At 33.7% G+C, this 24,219-nt stretch overlaps 2 protein-coding genes across 2 annotated transcripts; both read left to right on the forward strand.

Moving 5' to 3' along the window:
- The first annotated feature begins 199 nt into the window (after positions 1-199).
- Positions 200-3,123, forward strand: BDCG_04265 (uncharacterized protein). Its single transcript, XM_045419926.1, has 2 exons — positions 200-272; positions 368-3,123. Exon 2 carries the CDS (start codon positions 686-688, stop codon positions 1,553-1,555), a length of 870 nt encoding a protein of 289 aa, XP_045276127.1. The 5' UTR covers positions 200-272; positions 368-685; the 3' UTR covers positions 1,556-3,123.
- Positions 3,124-21,708: 18,585 nt separating this feature from the next.
- BDCG_16902 (uncharacterized protein) lies at positions 21,709-22,122 on the forward strand (the record flags this gene model as incomplete). The annotated part of the gene is made up of 1 exon (XM_045426084.1): positions 21,709-22,122. One exon carries the CDS (start codon positions 21,709-21,711, stop codon positions 22,120-22,122), a length of 414 nt encoding a protein of 137 aa, XP_045280818.1.
- Between the last annotated feature and the right edge of the window lie 2,097 nt (positions 22,123-24,219).

The raw sequence follows: 24,219 nt of genomic DNA on the forward strand, positions 1-24,219 counted from the left end.
TTATACTAAGAATAGAACTAAATAAGATTAAATAAGATTACTTTCTTATTTTTTTTAAATTATGATTTCATTTTAAAATCTGATAAATAGTTACTTTATATGTTTTTTTTATGATTAGTCTCAGTGAGATTCATGTCAAGAAATGTATAAGACTAGATTAAATGAGATTAAATATGAAATTCATGACTTCAGTGACCAGTCTAGATATTTCTGATGCAGAAATATAATAGAGCTTCAACAGGCTAAGAATGCCTAAATTTTAGGTAATAAATGCAAGTGACAACCACTCAATCCCTCCCCTAAAAATCAGGCAGCACTGAGCCTTACACATTACCATTTGTAAAATCAAAATCATAACACTTACCAGTGAACCTTTGCAGTGCGCCTCGATACGGGGCTATCTCCTCGTCTGGCCGCGAGGACACAATTAGCGTATTTTTCTGCCACCCCAATTTATGACTGCTTATTGGCTGGAAGTCGTTAATCTAGCTTGCCTATTGGCCATGTCAAGGCGGTAAGGCACGACAAGCCAGAAGGCTCCAACATATTCAACATAATTAGCACAGCATGCTTACGCAGCACACACAAGAACCACAATTACCCGTCAGATTTCTCCGTCGAACATGATCACACAACAATCTTCGAACAATACATTGAACAAATTGTTATTATTCATTCACTCAATATGACCTCCTCAGGCCCTTGCGCAGCGTGTAGCTGGACTACTGAACGCCAAAAGCATTGTAACTACAAAAGCCATGTCAATCTATTCTACGAAGCAGGCGATCGAGGCGTCTGGTCATTGGGCTCAAATTTGATTCTTAAAGATCGAGGTGCTAGGCTTCCGACCATTGAAGTACCAAATATTCAGTTTGTGCAGGAAAAGACATCCATTCCTGTTCCCACCGTTGTCGAATCTTGGAACGAAGGCGAACACACCCTTATCTTAATGAAGCGTATTCCTGGCGAGCCCCTCAGCAACGTCTGGCCGCAGCTTTCCACAGGTCAAAAAGAAATGATAGCTAGGCAGACAGCTGAGTATCTGCTAGAACTTCGCAAGCTTCAGTCCGATAATATCCAAGCGCTTGATGGCCGTCCTGTTTATTCCAATTTCCTGTTCAAAGACAAAGACTCCGAGCTTCCTCACGGTCCTCTAGCATCGGATGACGAACTCTGGGCTGACATGGAGCGTGGGTTGAAAGAAACCATACCCGAGGCTGCGCGAATACGACTTCGACATTGCATGCCATCCGCTACGCCTTATACCTTTACGCATGGCGACCTCACTAATGTCAATATCATGGTTGAAAACGGCTCTGTTACTGGCATAATTGATTGGGAGATGTCTGGTTACTTTCCAGTATGGTGGGAGTATGTTTGTACATCAGTCCCTGATAGTATGGAGGACAAGGAGTGGAAGGCTTTGCTACGAAAGTATATGCCCGATCACAGTGTCGCGCGTGAATTTTGGCTGGATTATTATTATCTCTGCAGGGATCCAGAAAGTCAAAGAGCAATGAAGTTCATCGAAGAAACAAGGAGTGAGAACCTTTAGGGAGATATTTAACCTATCTCTCTTAAAAGATCGACGGGATTTCTTATCGGTATCTCAAACACTTCTTTTCTACGTTATCATGTCTTGCATATAACTATCCCTAGCAAGAAATCCCATACTTTATGGTAGGAATGTCTCGGCAATAGTGAATTTGTATCATGATTTTCAATGGGACAGCGAAGTTTTTAAGGTGGCTGGAAAATGCTGAAGCAACAGTGATATGTTTTATTTACTAGAATAAAGCTAGACATGTATAAACGGGTGACAAAAAGCAAGTTGATATGCTAGAAATAATATCATGTGAACACAGAAGGACACGGATAAAAAGTGACACAAAAGCCCCAATTAATACAATTTCCTCGTGTTCCATACCTTTGAACGAGCAAATGAAGATTAGCCCTCGTCCATGATGGAGAGAGTACGGGATATATCGATATATCTTTGAAGCCGATAAGCTTAGGCTATTGAGTAAAGGAAGGAAGCACACCAGAGGCTCAAGCCAGGCCTTTTCCTTTGAGCCTGGCTCTTAGATTTAGGCCCCTTTCATAGCTTTGGGCAGTTCGGCACCGCAACTTTCGCAATTGTCCTTGTAGGTCGGGTTATTGTGGTTGCACTTGGGGCACTTCATGGTTGATGGTTGCGATGGATTGCAGCGAATTTATTTGAAGCTAGCTGAGGAGAATATGATAGTGGAATGGATGGAATGATTGATAGCCCACTCGCCTGGCGAGAGGGCTGTATTTATAGGGTCACTCCTGCAGACCTGAACCAACACCCTTGTGGTCATGGGAGTCAAACATATGGGCAGAACTTGAACCAGCAGGTCTTCGAGATGGTCCACCAGCGCGTTACAATAAAGGGATGTAACATGATTAAGCGGCTACAGTCAGACTTAATCCTTGAGGGCCCTGGGGTCCCTTAAGAATTGATCCTTTTGGCCCAGTTGTTTTCCAACAGCCACACACAGACTGTCAGCCAATAGAATTGATGGAACTGGCCAGTTAGGTCCACGAAAGTGATTGCTTCGGGGTTATGCCTTAATATATCAGGATTACAGGGTTTCTCTAGCCAGGCATAATTCATGCGCCGATATCACACTCCAACTCATCAGGGAGTAAGTATGGCTCCTCGATTAGATTCGCCAGCGTCATCTAAGCTCCAAATCTATCAGTCGGGTCGGCGGGAAGTCCCATGATTTGAGAAATCATACCTTCATAGGATTTCAATCGTCGTGGCAGCTTTCGCAACGTACATGGCGACAGAGACTGTTATGACAAAGGCTGCCTCGATTATACTGTCGACGACAGGTACAGCACACCCAGCTGAACGAACCTACTCTGAGTAAAATTGCTTATTAAACAACGATATATGTTGGTGTAGGATAGTTGAAGGTTGTATTGATAGATCTATCTACAGGAACATAATGTAGTGGTGGGTCACGTGATCTAGTGGGATCGCTAACCGCAACGGCCGTAAGGGCCAACACCCCCCCTCAAGATAACAAGAATCACATACAAAAACACCCAAACCATCAAGATAGTCTGTCAAAATCAAATACAAATATAAAATTAAACATTCCCAACTTTTACACCTGTAAGACCTAGTAAAATCATGAATCATATAAATATCACAGTGTCTAAAGATTTAATAAGTTTATCTATTATTATCTAAGCAGTAAGAATATATTCTAAATCAATGACTCTCTGATTCAACTGTCAATGTGAAAAATGAAAATGCATATCAATGTGCTTGCTTCAGATTATAATGACTGTCATCTTTGTAAGATCTATAATACTCTTATTATTAATAAGAATTCATATCAGAGATGTAGTAATGAAGTTAAGCTTAATTATAAGATTTTAAATTCATATTATCTTGCAGATCATCTCACTAAGAGTCATATATTCAGTCTTATTGAAACTTAGAGATATATAAGATTACTTTACTGAATATCATGAAATTGAGCTGTCTGTGAGCTTAAAAACATAGCTGAATATTAACTTTCTATCATTATTCAAGAGACTGACTCAATCAGAATCTGAGTAGCTGAAGAGTAGATAGGAATTGTCAGGAAAATCAGAGATAACAGAGAGATTGATAGGAACAGTAGAAATGATAGAAATGGAAGAAATGATAGAAATGAAAGAAATGAAAGAAATGAATGAAACAGAAGAAACATACCTCTTATACAGGCCGCATTCATAGAAAATACTCAGATTTATAATCTCTTTTAAATAATATATAACATGTAATAGAGTCTTTTAATATTAAGATATTAAATCAATATTCTGTTGAGTGAGTAGTGAGACAGTGTGAGTAATATCAGAATGTGTTTTAACTGCAAGATATTGCAAGTAATTCACATCATATTAATATTACTGAATTGTGAAATCAGTCTCTTTCTCAGATATAGAAGAATTATTAATACAGAATTCATTCTTCATCAGTGTTCTGATAACAGCTGTATCATCAAAGTAGAAATCTTTAATAAGATATTTAATATATTAATAATGTATCAAATCAATTCTTTTATCTGAATAATTAATCTTCATACTTAAATACTTAATTAACTGATGTAGATTCTTGACTTTTAATTTCTCACTGAGTATACTCACTACTTAATCAGCATTCTCAGAAACTTCAGATATAATGCTAAGATTATCAACATAGATTATTATATAAAGATGATATCTGAATATATAATATCAGAGTACTGAATTATAGACACTGACTGTAAATTCAAGATCACTCAATTGTGATTCAAAGGTTGCTTAAGCCAGCGTACGATTACAGGCGTACACCGGCTTCTTATATATTGAATCTCGTACGCTAAATTAATTAGTGGCCGCTAGGGCCCCCTTTACATTTGTATGTGTACACTAGTAGTTTGGAAGTGTACGCGTACACTAGTAGTTCGGAAGCAGCTGCATTATTATTCAACAGTTGTATGTTCTTCTGAACCACATTCTCTCTCATCAGATTCAGTCACACTCATGTGACCATGTCATACACTCTAGCTTCATGCAGATTAGCTTGTCACTAGTGTTTCATGATTATATGACCTATCTCTGATTCAGCTAGCATTCTGTGTACATTCTTACAAAGAAACTTCCACTATATTACATCACTTATTCACTAACTTTTCTCATTCTTCAATCATCTTCTTCATCATCATCATCATTGAATATCACTATCTCATTCAAGATTTCTATTTCTTCTTCTGTTCAACTCTTTTCATCTGTTCATCTATCACATTGTACACATTTCTGACAATGACTCTCTGTTCTCACAACAAGCATTATCATAGTGCTCATATCAGACAGTTCATTAGCAGTAAGTGTAATATGTTGTGAAACATGATCAGAACTTGTTTATCTTCTAACAATCATCAGAATAACATATTATTATAAATGAAGACACCTCTTCTTCATCTTCTTGTACACTCTTAACTATTTCTTCTTCTCAGCAGATTTCTGATCATGTTTTCTGATACAATTTTGCATAAATACAGATACTGATGTTTATTTTTATTCATGTAGAATCTTCATGCATTGACAGATCTGCATTCACTGATAATAGTGAATTCAGTGTTGAATCATTGATTGAGAACTTGAAGAACATGATAATGAAGGAATTGTCTGTGTTATGTATAACTGAGTCTTCAGTGTCTCTCTCTGCCTCTTCTGCTGCTTCTTTCTCTGCTGCTCTCTCTCAATCTTCTACACTTATCTCTGTGTCTGATTCCCCCGCTTCTGCTATCTCTGTTCCTGCAATCTCTACTCCTGCTACTCCTGGTTTTGCTGTCTCTGCCTTTCTTATCAGCTCTCCCCATTTCAAGAAGATGTTGCATAGGCTCAGTGAACTACATTTCTCAGTATATACACTCTCACTCTTCTTACTGACCTCTAGAACAATTTATTGTATGAAGACTGTATATAACATGACTATCTGAAGCTCAGTTATGAACACTGATTATTACATTCATTTTAAATATTCATAGTGAAGCAATCATTCATTTATATCAGAGAATCACTTCTCTTCTCAACAGTATCAAGATTATAAGTCTTTTTCTTTTTCATCTTTTCTTTCTGACACTGATTTTTCTATTCTTAGAGAAAATTATTATGAGTTTTACTGTGCATAAAGTTGTGATGTTCACAGATATCAAGAAACTTTTTATAACTATAAAGTTCAATATTACAGAAACATTTACTCTGATGAATTTCTTCAGAATGATAGATCTGTATCAGCCTATTCTCTGACATCTGTCATCTGACTTCATGATGCAGGCAAAAGATATCTGTGTTTTCAGAAACAGAAACATGAATATTGTACTCTTTTACACTCACAGGTGTGAGGCTTATACACCTTGTCTGAGATGTTATTGTGAGAATGAGTCATTTGCATGCTGTGTTCTGCTTTCTGCATTCCTCTGTGTCTCTCTCTCTCTTTCTGAGAAGCCTTGTGTGTGTTGTAATTGTGTATACAATTCTAAGGTCAGCAGATGTTCATTCAGTAATTATTACTTCTGTTTTTGTGGTTTTATACACTAACAATAGTTCTTAGTTACTCCAGTGTCAGAGGCCATTTTAATTGAAGATGATAACATCACTGAGACTACTCTCTCCTGTTCTCAAGCTTCTCTTATTGCTTCTTCTCTCTTCTCTGCAGAGAAGGTCATGTACACACTGAGTTATAAGCATTCAGCTTCAGATGACTTCTGTTATTCATTCAGTCCTGCATCTTCTCCTTCTTCTATTTCTTCTGTCTCTGTTCTCTCTGTTCTAGCTTCTGATCCTGTGAGTCCTGCACTCTTCTTCAATTTCTCTACATGTACATGTGCGCATTTCTATATTGACATTCCAGCCAATCTTGCAATCAATGACATTAATGTCATATGCAGAGCAGTAGAGAAATCAGAGATGTACACAGTGTTGTTGTGAGAGTGACTTGTGACTCTCAAATCTCTTGTGAATCTTGAGTTTTGAGATTTTCTTTGTTTTTGATGTTTTTCAGATGATGTGATGTTGAAAATAGATTAAATGTGTGATGTATAAAAATAAATGAGATGTGTATGATAACATTTATCTTTTACAGCTGACTCTTACAGTTGATGATCAATTCATCATCTCTTTTCTTACACTTTTCCTCTATCTGCTAGTCACTACTCTTACACAATCTCTATATAGTACAGCATTCAGTGACTAGGTTCAGTAGCTTCTAACTTTTTGTGATTCTGTCTCACATATTATACTGTCTCTCTTCACTCACTCAGATCACTACAGTGAACAGCTCATTGAAACTAATCTCACCTGATCTCTGAGTGTTCTCAGAGATCAAGATGACTTGATCTCATGCATCTGTGAATGTTTCAGATAGTTTGTTCTCTGTGATCTCTGCAATTGAACTGATGTAAACAGTTGAATTCAACTCTGAATTTCTTTTTCTTCTGTAATCTGACTCATATGCAAGTCTGCTACTTTGAGACTGCTATTTACTGTGTTACATCTGTCATCTGCAGTGTATTATCATACAATCAGCTACAGTCTCATCACTTATTGAAGTGTAGCATTCACCTGATTTCTTCATTTCTTCTCATTCTTTCCTTGTAATCATGAAAAGATCAGAATAAGTGAGATCATCTGATTCATAAGCATCTATAATTTCTCTTACTTTGTGAGACTTTTTAATTGTAAGTCTCTTCTTTTTCAACACTGACAATAGTGCTGCAGATAATCATAATTCACTCAGATCTTACATCTTTGCTTTCACAAGTCATGAATCATTGATTAAGTTATATAAGACCCATCTCTCTGATTCTTTCAATGCATACATTTCCAGAGAATGTGATTTGAGTATCTTATATGACTTAAATCATCTAGATTGAAACTTCTCAGAACTCTCATTGTATACAAGAACTCATGTTCTCACCTTGAGACTCAATTTCTTAACAAGTGAGTCTCATATTCTTTTCAATTGAATTGCTCAGTTCAGGAGTAACTCATTAGCTTTTGCATGTGCATGACTGATCTCTTTCAATCTTGGTTCTGCATTCATAACTGTTGCATTCACAACTGCTACTGTTGCATCTGTAACTGCTTCCTCCCTCATCTTTTTCAAAGCATTCTTCAGGATGCGCGGATGCAATTCATACAATAGGTAGAATGATGAACACTTGAAGACTGCATGCTGTTAAATCTACATGATCAATAGCACCTGTCTGAGATATTCATCTCATAGTCTCATAGGCTTATTCACTAGATATTTCATCAGCATGTTACTCAAGATTTCATTCAAGTGTTTCATCTTTCTGTTCATTCATGAATGATATGACATTGTTCTACAATATCTTGTCTGTAACTGGCTCATGAAATGTCTCACTGCTTCTTCTACAAGATTCACATTATTATCAGTTAGAATCTCACACAGCATTTCATAGTTGACATAGATCTCATTATGTAGAAACTTCATCATCATCTTCTCTATCACCTCTGAAACTGCTTTCACAACTGGCCAGTCAGTAGTGTAATCAATAGCAGTGATTATTCATCAATTTTCATTTGATGTTTGCAGCAATATGTCTATGAGATTCATTCTTCATTATTCAAATGATTGTATTATACACTTCATCTGATGTTGTGCTTCTTCACATTCTAACTCTTTCTTAGATTCTTTCATGACCTGACAATTCAGGCACTTGTGAGTGTACACCTGGATGTTCTCAGCCATGCTTGGCCAGTACACTCTTGGTTCAAGTACACTCATGAGTTCAGAACTTTCTAAGTGGCCGAATTCTTTGTGCATGTGAGTCATCAAGTCATATTAAAATGAAGGTTCTAGATAGAGAGCTTCTGTGTATCCTAGATCATGATAAAGCACAATGTTGTTTTCCAATTTCTTCAGCTTGAAGTTCAGAAGCATCTATTCTACTACTTTCATGAGATACTTGTCATCTGACATCTTGTCATTCTTCAAGCAAGAGATCATGATATTCACTCATTCTGATTCCTTGCATTCTCTCAGCATGTTTAACATGAACATTTCTTGTACCTGGTTCACAGAATTCTCACTCATGAAATTGAGTCTGTAACTGATTGTATCAGGCATCACTGCATTCAATTCTTTTCAGTATTTGATATGAAGATTATATGCTTGAAACTCTGAGATTCAACATACTAAGCATTTGAAAGGTTTTATTATTAATTATAGATAGATGAGGCTTTCATGATCTGTGATCACTGTTGTCATATGCTCATTGTCAATATATCTATTTCACAACATCAGTGCATGCTTGATCACTAGCAATTCCTTTTCATGCACTGGGTAATTAAGCTCAGTGTCTGATAGTTTTCTACCATCATATATTACCAGGTGCAGCTTGTCATTCTTACTTATCTGTAGAAGGGCGTCTCTAATAGCTCATTCAGATGCATTCATCTCAATGTAGAAAGGTTTATCACAATCTGATTGAATAAGCACTGAGAATGTTGTTATACATTCTCTCAGTGTGAGAAAAGCCTCTTCACATACAGCATTTCAGATGATTGAATGAAACTTCTTCTTTCACAGATTTGCATCTGTTTCTCTTAAGAGATCTGAGAGTGATGCAGATATTCATATAAAATCCTTGATGAATCTGCAGTAGTATGAGACCAATTCAAGAAACTGTTATACATGGTGTACATTTCTCAGCTGCAGCCAATTTGCTATGACATTCAATTTCTTCAGAATGAGGTGTATATAGTCATCACTCACTATATGTTCTACAAACTCTAACTCTTTCATTTCAAACACACACTTAGTTGATTTGATATAGAGCTTATGCTCTGTCAGAGTTGTAAGCACTTCATTGAGATGCTTCAGATATTCATTATATGAGTTTGAAAAGACTAGAATGTTATCAAGATATACAAGACATGAGGTTTTATTCTGTTTATGAAGAATCATATTCATCATCATTTGAAAGATAACAGGCACATTTATCAGACTGAATAGCATTGCCAGGAATTCAAACTTCTCTCATTGCATATTAAACATAGTTCACAGAACTGACAGTTTGTCTACACAGATCTGCCAGTATTCTGAGAGAAGATCAATCTTTGATAGATATCAGGCATTTTCAACTATATTCAACTGTTGTTGAATCTGTGACAGTGAATATTCATTCTTGATCATAAGCTTGTTAAGTGCTTAATAATCAATACACATTCATCACTTCTCACTCACCTTTTTCACAAATAGAACTGAAAAGCCCCACGCACTTGATGAGAATCATATGAGACTACATTCTAGAAGATCAGTGATCTGACACTTCTGTTCTTCAAGATGCATTTGTGACAGAGAATATGCATTCTGATTGACTGGTTTTGTATCCCCCATGTCAATCTCATGTACAAATTCTCATTTCAGCAGTAATTTCAGTGAAAGATCTGTTCAGAAGACCTTCTCATGCTTCTTCAGAAGCTTCTTCATATGCTTGTCCTCTCATATATTCTTTATCTTGATTTCCTTCACTTCCAGATCCTGTATGATATACAGAATGCTTTCAGATGAGGTCTTGCAAATCATTCTCTTTGCTTGTTGATGCATAAGCAGATTTAATTCTTCTATATCAGAGACATGAAATGTCCTTCTCATATCAGTTGATAGAATTATATGAACCATTTTCTTCCTATCAGTCAACTGCATATGACATGTACATCATTGAATCTGTGAGTTGAACCTTTGAAATCAATCAAGTTCAAGAATAAGGTCATATTTCACATTCTGCAGCTCTCATGCTCAAATATAGCAAGATCATTCTCTGAAGTGCAAGGAAACTCTTACTTTTGCAGATGATATCAGATATCAGTTATCAGATAATCTTATATATCAGGAATTCTTCACTCAGCAGACTTCTTTCAATCTTCAAATTATATAATCATCAATATATTGTGTAGAAGCTTCTATGTCTACTAACACTTTTGCAGTCATCTCTCAATTCTTATTCAAGTGTCCTCTATACATTAACATTTCAGGCCTCAAGACATTGAGATGAGTGTTCACTTCATCATTCTTGTCTGTATCTTATTCAGAAGCCTGCTTCTTCTTTGCATTTGCAGAATTCAGAGAGTCATCTAACATGAGCATCTCTTTCACTTTGAAGACTTTTCATAGAATATCAGTGAGTGCCTTCAAGCTCACTGATTCTGCTAGTTTTTTGACTGCACACACTGAGTGCAATCTTTTACATCATGATTTTGACATCTGCAGTTGAAACAAGCTCAATGCTTGTGATATCAAGGTTTTCACTCAGAGAATTCCTTTTTCAGAGAATTCAGTGCTTTAGTAATGATATTCAGATCTAGATTCATTGCATTCAGATGTATAACTTGTGTCATAGAAGTCTGATTACTCATTCTCTGCTGAGATATACTCAATTGCAGTATTTTCTGTCACAATTGACTCACTTGTTCCTGTACAATGAGAATGTTATATACTTTCTTCACTGTGCCTGACTGTGAGATTAAGCATTTTCATTCCACTCTCAACTTGAGTGTAAGATCATGAATGAAGATCTGTAAACAGAAAGATGTTAAAAGCTCTTCATTCAATGTGAGATAGTATAAGCTGAAGTGTGTGAAGTATAATATAAGATCACTCACTTGTCTACACTCAGTGAAGTGTTCATAACACTTATCTCATGCATTCACTTTCTTGAAGTTGTACAAGATTCACTTGAAAAACTCATTTCATATTTATGAGAATGAATATTACTCTGAGTCTGCAAGGTTCATCTTTTCATCAGTCATTTATAATGACTTTGCTTTTCTATGTAGAAATGCAGCAGATCTTAAGACTTGTTAAAATTTCATTGACTGTCTGTCTGTGAGTTCACATTCAATTCAATAATATAATCACATCTGACTTAGCCAGCTGATTGCAGCATCATTTTTTCAGTCACTATTAAAGCTTGATAACTTCAGCAGATCTCTCAGCTTAATATATCTCATGCTCAGATTCTCATTCTGTGCAGTGATCTCTGATGATGTGTACACTTCTGAAGAGATCATGAATAATCATGATAAGATCTTCAGGTTCAGCATAGTCATCTGTCTGTATAAACATTCAATCTTCTGCTACAGGCCTAAGATCTGATTTTCTCTATTCTTATTGATGATGACAATTGTGTCAGTGAAGCTCTTTATAGTGAATGCTTGATTCACAGTGAATATCAATTGTTGTTTAATCTTCATCTCAGTCTGTCACTGTGTACACAAGGCCTCAATCTTGTTTAGAATCCTCATATATATACAGAGCTTCAATTCTGGTTCAGCAGTCTCAGCTGCTTTTCTTACTACTTTAAGTAAACTCTCTGAGAGATTCTGCATACCTTTCAGTTCAGATAGCAGAGAAGAGTGTTGTTCATATCAGCTAGAGAAGATATTCATTTCAGTGATTTCTGATTGATTATACAATATCTATCATTATATCACTATATCACTGTATGATTTCTATTATCATTATACAACTTCAGTAGTGATCACCTCTTCTTTTATCCTTCTTTTGAGTAGAGAGTGAACTTCTTTGAATCTGGTTCATCACTTTCATTTCCTTTCTCACATCTCATTTATTCATGTCTCATACATGGCATGCACCTGAGTGTGAAGTTTTCTCTCAACAAGCAAAGCAGTATCAATCAGATGCTCTTTCACTCATCACCCTTCATACACTATCTTTTGAGACATTTTCTAGAATCACACTGACATGATAACTACAAATCACTTCATAGACAGAATTATCACACTCTGAAGAAGCCTGCACTTCTCACTGGTTTTTAGACATGCTACCAGATGTGATTCAAAGGTTGCTTAAGCCAGTGTACAATTACAGGCGTACACCGGCTTCTTATATATTGAATCTTGTACACTAAATTAATTAGTAGCCGCTAGGGCCCCCCTTTACATTCGTACGCGTACGCTAGTAGTTCGGAAGCGTACGCGTACGCTAGTAGTTCGGAAGCGGCCGCGTTATTATCCGACGGTCGTACGTTCTTCCGAACCACACAATAGAGCTGTTAAGTAATTATATCAGATCTTCACTGCAGAGTTCAGACTGTATAGACTACTCTCAACTATTCAGATAAGTATTTTCAGTGAATCTATCTCAAATCTGATAAGTTGTCTTATATAGACCTTCTTAGTGAGACACTTATAAAAATATATTATCACTATATTCACTTAATAAAGTATTCAATTATGTAGTACTGCTATTATAAAAGAAATATAATTAATAGTATCAGTGATAACAGAAGCATAGATCTCTTCTCTAGAATTCTTTTTAAGTCAGTTATTATAAATTACTTAACATAATTTTCTAAGAATATTATCAGAATCAGTATTCAGATTCACAGATCTATCTTTCTTAAGAAACACTTAACAGCTCACAGTAATCAGTTTATTTCTCAGAATATCAGATCTAGAGATTAAACTTTATGTATTATATCTCTTCAGATTGATAATCTTATATTATATGAACTTCTTTTAATAATTCTCTATTCTCTCTAACTGAGATGTGACATTCTTGTAGAACTTTGAGAGGTTATCTGTAATAAGACTTGAAGTGTAAGTAGTCAGTGATTTTGCAGGCTGCAATTATGTGAAATTCAGATTATTAATATTAGAAGCATCTTCATTATCAATCAGATGAATATCAGGTTTCAGTTTATCAGTATTATTAATAAGTGTCACAGATGTGATAATCAGTTTCAATTTTTCAGTGATTGAGAATCTCACATTACTACTGACAATAATCTTGTCAGATTCAGAATGTTATAGATAATATATTAATATACTACTAAATTCAATGATGTGATAGAAATCAGTATATAAAGAAAGCTTATTCACAGGTCACTGAGATTCATGTAAGTGAATAAAAACCTCTGTACTTAATTAGTGAAAATGTCTCACATTCAGCAGAGTATTCATAAGTGCATATCAAGAAATCTTATATGAACTTAGAATCACAGAAGTCTCTGCAGTAGAGAATCAAAATTTTGAGTTATAAAGAACTGTAGACATGAGAGTATTATTAATTATTACAATCACTGTCTCTAGAACATCTGCTCAGAACTTCTTAGAAAGATTTCCTTTCAAAAGAGCAGCTCTAACTCATCTCATAATAGTACAGATTTCACATTCAGAAACATCATTCTGATGTGATAAATATAATACTGTTGATTCTCATTTAATATCATATAAATTCATAACTGTGTGTATACATGTGAATCAGAAAACATCATCAATATCAGTTCATAGAAAAGCAGAAACTGTATATCTGAGATTATTCATAAATCTGAGTCATAACTCAAAGTATTGAACAGCCTCATTGTTGAACTTTAAAAAATATACTTAACAGTAGTGAGTTGTATCACAGATGATAAGTATTCAGTATCTGATTCTCTGACAGAACTCTAAGAGATAATCAGAGAGATCTTTCAATGTACATTTATTATCTGCAAGATTAATATAAATCTTCTCAATGAGTTGAATAGATCTAGATATCAGTGTTTTCAAATAATCTCATATCATACCTGTCTTGACACATTTCTTACAAAAGAACTTAGTCTTAGAATCTTTAATTGTAACTTCAGTATGAGAATTCTTAGTTATAGTAATTATAGCATCAGTGTGAATGTGACTGAGGTCACAGTGCTAGTTCAAAAGAGTCTTTGATATTCTTGTATTCTTAAGACCTGTATTCAGAACTGTAGAATCAATGTTATTAATCATAGTAGCAGCAGTCACAGAAAGATCAACTTTTCAGTTAAAATCATACTTATAAGACATCATCACAATATACTTAACTGCTCTGTTCAGATGATTGAAATTCTTATTAAATTATTATTATTATTATTATTCTTCAATTATAGATGTATGCAGTCAGAGACTATGACATCTACCTGAGAATCTTTAGTTCTCAGGGTTTTTCCTATATCTATAGAGTCAACTATTATACATTTATCAATTTCAAATATGCAAAATCAGAAAATTCCAGCCCAGAATACAAAAACTGTTTACAAATTACAGTATTTCAACACCTTCTGATAGTTTGAAACCATTTGAAAATATTATGACAAAAGAAAAGGGAACATAGTCTTAGAGATAGACACATTAAATAGATAGAGAAAAGAACAGAAGGAAACAAGTACAGTAAAGAGAGACTATAACAAAACAAAATTATTAAAAGATGATATATAGCTGTTTTAACAGACTATATCTAGTCAATTTCCACCTCTTCATATTCAGATACTTCTGAATTTAGCCATTTTCTTGTAGCTGCTCTAGTTTCTGATAGAAAGTCTATTAAGTATTTAGTTCCTGTCTCAGTTGAGAATAAGAACCTTATATTTAATTGATTTAAATCATACTTCTTCTTTAATCTGACTCTGAGACTATTGTATAATGCACAATGCATTACAATATGCTCAGAATTTTCATTCACATTGCAGAATGAGCACTCTGTTGAATCAAATCTATCATCAAATCTTTGTATATAAGATTTGAAATAACCATGTCCTAGTTTCAGCTGAATTATAGATGAGAATATTTTCTTTTTACATTTAATTGAACAAGATTTCCACTTTGATTTTATCTCAAATCTTGAATAATGTATACTCTTCTTTTGTTTCTGCCAGCTTTCATTTCACTTGTTTAAACAAGATTCTTTTATCTTTCTCTTTATGAAAGACCAGGACACTGTTTATTGAATAGATCTGCTTAATTCTGAACCCTTTTTTACAGCTGAATCTGCCAATTCATTGCCATGAATATTCATATGAGCAGGAACCCAATGCAGATGAATTATCAGTTTTGATATTCTTCTCTTTTGAATTTTCAAAACAGAGTTTAAAATCAGTTCAAGATTCATTTGATTATTATGAATCTGACTATTTCTAAGTCTTTTTAAAGCAGCTTGACTATCAGAGAATATTCATGCCTCTTTCAAATCATTTCCTCTTTTATGAGATTTTATTTCAATGAGTTTGAAAGCTTTCACTATTACAAACAGTTCAGTATCAAAGACTTCAGATTCACAGCCTAAATTCCAGAAATCTGAGATAAAATTAATATTATCTTCAGTATAAGCAATGCCTGCGCCTAATCTATTCAAATTCTCACTTTTTGAGCCATCTGAGTAGATCAGAATAGAGTCTTTTATATTAATTGTAGAGATCTTCTTCAAATGCTGTTCATATTCTCTCTCTTTAGATAGTTCACTTATTTGTAAGTCTATGAGAGATTCCAGCTTTTCTCTTCAGAGAGATATCTTCTCATGATCAATTTTCTCAACATTTAATGAAGAAAATTGATTCTTAATAAGTGAACATAGTCTATACAGTTGAGAGGGCATTTTCTTTAAAGTATTATTCTCATTTCAATCAAGAAATCTATTCCAATCCAGTTCATTTCCTGAGTTAACTGGTGGAAATGAAGAAGAGACTCTTTCTCTGATTATATGATTTGAGCTCATCTTCATGACTCTCAGAGCATAGTTCATACAGGCCTTTTCAAATTGAATAGCAGGAGGTGGAATTGAAGCTTCAATTTTCATTGCTTTAATAGAAGATGACTTGAATGCATTCAGAATTCTTCTCAAAGCTCTGTTTTGTAGACTTTGAAAGAGTTCAGTGAAGTTTCCTTGATTGTTTCATCAAACTTGAACTCCATAATCAGCTACTGAGGTAATACAGGCTATGTATAACTGTCTCATAGCCTGAAAGAATAGACCTCTCTCAGTATTTGATAGTCTGATTATACTATTCAGTAGTCTCTCTGCCTTGATTATTCTTTGTTGAATATGATATTTAAAATTCAGCTTGGAGTTTAACCATACTCCTAGCCATTTGACATTTAAACTGGGTTTAATCTCTTTATTCAAAAGAGTTAGACTTAGTTCTTTCTCATTAAACCTGGGAAAAAAGTGAATTAACTCAGTTTTATTCATATCAAATTGAATTAGATTGATATCTGCTCTAACAAAGATTTCCTTTACTGCTTTCTCAATCACTTCTAAGTTCTCTTTGATTGTCTTTGAACTGTAGAGTAGACCAATATCATCTACATAACTTGAAGATCTCACTATTTTCATCTCTCTATTCTTGAATAGATATGCAGTGTATATTGCAAATAAAACAGGTGAGATTGAAGATTCTTGTGATACTCCTATTTTTATCTCAGTTTTATCTTGTTTTCTTCCATCAAAGAATAGTTGTATAATTCTTTTAGATATGAAACAATTGACTCATTTTATTAGAGAAAGTGGCAGTTTTAACATCTTCAAAGTTTGAATCATCTTAGACTTTGACACATGATCAAATGCACCTTTTATATCAATAAAAACTGCAGTTGAGACCAGGCCTTCATACTTTGCTACTTGAACATCATGAACAACTGAGAGAACAGTATCAATTACAGAACATTATTTTCTACCTCTCATTTGTTCATTAAATAGAAGAGAATCACTAATAGAGCTTATAAAAGATAATCTAGTAGCTATTATCTTTTCTAGAATTTTTCTCAAACAGTTCAACAGAGATATTACTCTATATGACTTAGGAATTGAAGTCTTTCTATTAGATTTTGCAAGGATTACTTCAGTAGCTTCTCTCCAGCATTCAGAATGATAACCATTTTTTAAGAGATTGAAAAAGAGCTCAAAATATTCATTCTTCAAGTAGGAATATGTGTTTTGAATAATTGAGTGATTAATTGAATCAGGCCCTGCAGCAGTTTTAATTGAACTTGAGAATATTGCTGACTCTAGTTCATCATATGTAAGCTCAGGCCATTCCCAGTTATTTTCATCAATATATTCATGAAATGACATATTCTCCTCTTCTAAATGTGTTAATGAGTTTTGAAAGAGAATTCTCATAAAAGCTTGACATTTTTCCTCAAAAGAATTTGCTGTATATAATTCATTCTGAAATTCATATTCTAAGGTTGAAAGCTTTGCTACACTTCTTGTTTTAGTATAGTTGAAGGCTTTGAAAACTTCTTTTTCTTGTGCTTCTTCAAGAAATTTGTTCCAGCAATCTGTTTTAGCTTTTTTAATATCTGAAAAATATTCATTTTGAATAGCTTTGAACTCTTCATCGAATATTAAGTGATTCTTTCAATCTCTCTTAGCAGTGACTAATTGCTTTCTTTTAGAAGTGATATTCTCATTCCATCAAGGTTTGAAATACTTAGAAGACTTTTTCTTTGAAATATTTTCTTCAATACTTGTTAGAAGAATAGATGTAATCAGCTTTACTCTATTCTCAAGCATTTCATTTGATATATCTTGACTTTGATTTCAATAGAGCTCACTCTGTCTTTCAGATTTCAGCTGTTTTACTCTTTCTTCAACTGCTTTTCAATCAGCTTTTTCAAAGTTATACTGATTAGAGAGAAGAGGATTTTCACTTCTTTGTTTTTCACTCAGTTCAATATCAAATTGAATGATCTCATGACCCAATCCTGAGATTTCATTTGAATCAATAAACCAGTTTATAAGTCTCTTTTCAATTAGATTTTGTGACATGAAAGTTAGATCTATAATAGATTTCTGTTTCATGCCTTTTCTAAAGAATGTTTGTTAATCAGACTTGTTAACTAAATCTATTGAATGCTCAAAAGTTCATTCAACCAGTTTATCTGCTCTTACTGCTCTTGTGCACTCTGAGTTTCATCAGAGATGATGTGCATTGAAGTCTCCTGCAATTATAGAGTTTTTTAAGAGAGTTATATTCAAAAATCCTCTATCAATTGTTCAGATATTGTTGTTTTCTTTCAATGATTTTTCATTATAGATATTTATAAGTTGAATAGTATCAAACTCATTATCTTTATCTATAATGTCACCCACTAGAATGTCAGAGTCAGATATGATATCAAATCTCAGATTAAATTGATATCTTGATCTTTTTCTCCCATAGATTGCTACTCTTGATTTTATCTCAGATTTTTCAGAAAGAAAGCAGTAATAGCTTGAATGAGAAATGATGTACTTTTGCTCAGTATCAAAATTTGGTTCTTGAAGAAGTACAAAGTCAACTTTTTGTTCAAATACAATCTGAAGACAAGAATAAATGCAATTTGAGTTTCTATCCACATTATTTTGAATAAATGTGATTTTTGAAGAGTTTTTAAACTTTTTTTATTGTTTTTGTTGTACATTCATACTAAAAGAGAGTGAAGATATAGTAGAATCTAATCACTATCACCAGATAGTAGATTATAACTATTTTGAAAAGCAGGAATCTCAACTGCTTGCATTCTATCTAGTTTATTATCAGAGTCATTTCTCAATTCTCTAATCTTAACAGGTGTTTGAGGATTCAAATTCTGTTTACATTTAGCTGGAGAATTGGAGTTTGAAGACCTAGATAGTTGAGAGTTTCTTCTTTTTGAGCTTGCAGTTGTGGATTTACTAGCTTGACTTTTCTCTTCAGTTTTAGATTCACTTTAAGCTTCATCTTTTCTCCAGTTCTTCTGAGTTCTTGAAGCAAATACACATTCTTTTGAGCTAGATGCATGTTTTTCTTTGCAATTGAAGCACTTAAGCAGAGTATGTTGACATATTTCATCTCTTTTTGAGCATGTTTCACATTTATGCTCACTAGTTTTGTGATCTCTAGCACAGAATGTGCATTTTGAGTCTCTGAAATAAGAGATTGCAAAGTGTTCATATCTTTGACAGTTTGAACACTGTGTTTGAGCTTTGAGATTCATTCTTGAATCTTTGTATTCATGAACTCTCATTTTCAAACCTGCTACTCTTACTTCAGAGATTCTTGATTGTTCAAGTGTTTTTATATATACTAGAACAGAGGCATTTCTTCTGCTCTATCTGAACTCAATTGAATTAAGTCATACAGGCTCTTTTCTCAGTTGAATAGAATTGTATTCTTCTAATTCATTTTTGAGAAGCAGCATTCCTTTCTCACAGTCAAAAATTTCAACTGGAATATCATGAAGAATGAATTTATCTCACTTTTCATCTCTTTCAGATAGAATTATTATATTCAGTAGAGATTCTATTGCTGATTTCCAGAGATTCTCATTCTGAATGAGGAATTCTGCACTGAATTCAGGCATTGTAGTCAAAATAATAGAGTTTTCAAAGAAAGATGGCTCAATTGAAGCTATGACTGGTTTTTGAACTTCAATATCAGTCATTAACTGAGAAAAGAACTGCTGATTAATTTTATTTCTAATTCTGAAAATGAGATTTGAGTTTAGCTTGTTTTTTTGCAAGCTCTCCTGATTTGAGACTTTGAGAATAAGTCTTCTATTTCTGGAGATTTGAAAGTTCTTCTCTTTTTGCATTTCTTTTTTTTCCTTTCTATGAATAGAGGTCTGAGAAATATTCTTCTCAGTTTTCTCAGAATTTTGAGCAGATTTTGAACTAGCAGGTTTGAAGACAGCAGATTCTGCTACTTGAGTATATGTTTTTTTCTGATTTGAAGAAGAAGATGAAGAAGTAGAAGATGAAAAAGAGTCAGTGACTGTACTGAAAGATTTCAGTGTTTTTTGAATTGTGTTTAAAATTCCAAGTTTGAACTTGATCACTTCTTGTAGTTGTCTAGCCTGAGCATGAAGAATTAACAGAACTTCTTCATTCTCGTCACTCAGACACTGTTTTTCAAGAATTTTGCTTGCTTTTTCCAGTTCCTGTATTTTGAGAACTTGTTGTTTCTCTATTTCTTCCTTCTTTCTTCTCTTTAGAATTTCAATCTCAGGAATGGCATCTGGGAAAACATCTTTTTCCACATCAACTGAGTGTACTCTTGAACTCATTTTACTCACTGAATGAAAAGTTGGTCAGACTGTTTCAATTGAGAGATTTATCAGTATATTTTCAATTGAAAAGTTGATCAGACTGTTTCAATTGAGAGGTTTATTAATCTATTTTCAAATGAAAAGTTGGTCAGACTGTTTCAGTTGAGAGATTTATTAGTCTTTTTTCAATTGAAAAGTTGGTCAGACTGTTTCAAAAGAAGAATGAAAGACTTTTGTGTATAAAATACCTGATTTTTTTCACACTAGTTCAGTAACTAGGTTAGATTTTTGAAGAGAATCTAATAAACTAAAAGTGATTTTTAAGATAAATCAATAAAATCTTTACAAACTCTTTCTTGAAATACAGTGAGGAAAAGTATGATATCAATTGATAATAAATCAGATCATATGACAGTTTTTGAGAGAAAAACTGACAAAAAATAAGTCAATTTTTTGCAGAGAAATTGATTAAAACTATTCAATTTTATTCTAAATTATTCAATTCTCCTCACACAACAAGTGTGCAACTCAAATCAGTCAATAAAGAGTGTAAAAGAGAATTAAGTATTAATGAAAGCTCTTCAGTCACTGAAAAAGTAATTCTTACTTAAAAGAATATGAATTTATGACAGAAAACAACTCTGTTTTTAATTCTTTGTAAGAATATTGTGTAAAACCCAGAGAAAAACACCTTACTTTTTCAAGAGAAGTAAAAAACTATTTCCAAGATCTTTTTTTTTTTGCATTAACTGCTGTAGAAGAATGAGATAGAAACTGCTAAGATATGTACTACTGTATATTCTCTATCAAGACTTTCTCTCTTCAGAGTCTTGATATTATAGAGAATATAAGTCTGTTTCTATATAATAATGTAAATATTATCAGCGGGATGTAGAGGAACTGGTTATTTATATCTCAAAATAGAAGACTTTGTCAATGATTATATCAATATAGAGTTAATTCTCAAATTCAATAGAAACCTAGTGTTGCTGTTCTCAATTTCTTACAGAATCTATTGAATATTGAGATATTAAAACTAGATTTAATATATCTCACTGTGCAGAGATCAAAGGCTCAGTCAGATCTTGAAGTATACTGATTTTATAGTTGTTGATGTGCTGTTGACTCATTGTTCACTGATTATGTATTGAATGCTGTTGCCAAGGTATCTTTTTGTATTGTTCTGCTGGGGATGAGCCAGATTGAGAGGGGTAGTACAAGGGTGAGACTTGGTGTTGAAGTCTAGATACACAGGCGACGGACTGTGGAGGTTGCACTTCAGAAGAGTCTGTTGATTATGTGCTTGATATTATCGCTGAGGTATCTTTTTGTATTTTTCTGCTGGGGATGGGCCAGATTGAGAAGGGCAGTACGAGGGTGAGACTTGATGTTGGTGTTTTGGAACATCAAAGATGGACAGGGTTTTCGCGGAGGTCGCTCCTCGGATATCTCCACAACTACAGGTCAGGGATCTTCCAAAATCAAGAAGATTGGTGCATATGGCTAGGTCACTTCACCTTACAATTTGTATGGCACTCTGGCCCGGGGTTGTGGTGTGGTAGGGGAGAACGGGGGATAATCCCACACAGGAGCTTCGAACAACGTCCGGTTCATGTTTGGCTGGATAACTCCATCACCACACGGGGTATGCGGTCGGTGATGGGGTCAAAATGCTCGTATGATCGAGGGCTTTTCGATGGATCTATCGGCGGGTTCTTACTCGAAAAATCGAGCGAGTTCGTGGTGAAGCGGTTGACTTAGAAGTAGTAGATAAAATACTATATTCTTATTAAACTCTTACTTATCAATCTTATATATGTTGTTCTGAGCAGTCTGAACTGCATGAAAAATAACATTATTCAGAGCTCTGTAAATGAAAAATAAGAGAATAGTGAAAAACAATGTAAATCAGAATCTCTGATCTTTAAGCTTTACAAATGAGAGCAGGTTAACTGTAATATTAGAAATATAGTGAACATTCTGCAAGTTAACATCATCACTCTTAATCTTTCAGATAACAGTTTCAATTTTCTTGACAAACTCAGTTTCTTCAGTGACAGAATCAACAGAGATATTATTATTAAAAGATTTGATATTTGAAAAAGAATGAAGCTCACTTATCATATTCAGACTTGCACATGTGTTCAAATATCAAGATCTAGAGAATGATTTTTCAGTGACTGTGAAAGAGAAATAGAACTCAATCTTTGTAATTACTGTATTTACTGCTGATTGAGAACTTATCAAGTCATTCTTCTTCTCTTTCTTCTTATCATTCTTCTTTTTCTTTTTATCAGAGTGTAAGATGAAACACCTGTCAACAGTATATTTATATCTTCTGCAGTGAGTGCACTTTTATACAGGTGTGCTTTTGTTCTCATCTTTGTTCTTATCTTTATTCTTGTCTTTGTTCTTGTTCTTTTTCACAGTCACAGAATCAGCCTGAGGCTGCTTTTTTCACTCAGTAATGATCTTCTTGAATGTATAATTGATCAGCTGCTTTATCAAATAATTGATATCAATGTTGACAATGAGTCTCTGATCAGTGAAGAAAAACTCATTCAAATATATCTTGATAAACAGTCTTTGGTAATTCTGCAGATTGTTGAGAAAAAGAGTATGATATACATTCTCAGTGCTCTGACAGAGCTTCTTGTGATAAGTAATAAAATAGTAGAAATGTCTCTGAAAAGTAAGATAATCATTCTTCTTGACTTATAATCTTATCAATTTCTTGAAGATATTAACTTGTTCTTCTGTCAGTGATATTGTATATTCAATATTAATCTTATCTCACAGAGCTGCAGTATTATCAGCTTTCAAGATTTCAATAGTGATTTAAACATTTTCAATAAGACTCAATAGCATATATCTATATAGAGACTTGACACAGATTCTTCACTTCTTAAAGTTAATATAATATGTAAAAAAGAATTCTCATTGAGTTCTCAATAGAATGTCAGTTTCATCAATAACTTTCACATCAGTTAATATATTAATACATCAGACTTCATAATTAAAGTCATTAAATATAATCACTGATTTAATATCTAGTATATATTTAACTTTCTTCTGATATTTCTGTAACTCATTTCTTATAGTATCTCTTTATACAGAGACAGATATAGTAAGATATTAAGTGATTTCAGCTACAGTCATTTAATTCTGTAGCATTATCTGTATAAGATTCATAAGATTGTCTGTGATATAATAGATAGATTAATTCAGATCATTATTAAAAGTCAGTATTCTGAGAATGAGAGATAGTGAAGAATTCAATGAGTTAAAATGAACAGATTCTGTAAATGAATATTGACTCTGCTTTTCTTTATTCTGAAGCTTCTTCATTATCTCATTATTAAATTTCATACTCTGATAAAAACTGAGCTCAGTCTTATCTTGTAAGTCAGAAGTCTTCTCATAATAAGTAATTATTCTATCAATAAGTCATCTAGAGAAGTGTGTGATTCTGAGTCTTGAGCTGAACTCTGAAGTAATAGATATATCACTTATATCAAGATAGCTCTGCTTCTTCTAGATATAAAAAAAAAACAAATATTCTTCACAATGAAGAACACACTTTCTTAAAAATATAAAGTATATGAATCTGCTAATCAGCAGATTCAGAGAATATGAAATATCTCTAATAAAGAGTAAAAGTCTTTTCAAAAAAGATGAACTATTCATGTTAAAAAAAAAATGTTGATACAATGTTTTAAAAAGAAAAACATGCTCTCCGGGCTATAATCTGTAGAATAGTTGAAGGTTGTATTGATAGATCTATCTACAGGAACATAATGTAGTGATGAGTCACGTGATCTAGTGAAATCGCTAACCGCAACAGCCGTAAGAGTCAAC

This window comes from Blastomyces dermatitidis (genome assembly GCF_000003525.1).
Source record: "Blastomyces dermatitidis ER-3 genomic scaffold supercont1.4, whole genome shotgun sequence".
Lineage (NCBI taxonomy): Eukaryota > Fungi > Ascomycota > Eurotiomycetes > Onygenales > Ajellomycetaceae > Blastomyces > Blastomyces dermatitidis.

What these genes read in the sequence shown, in the direction of transcription:
- BDCG_04265 (XM_045419926.1), top strand. Translation starts at nt 686, where the DNA reads ATGACCTCCTCAGGCCCTTGCGCAGCGTGTAGCTGGACTACTGAACGC.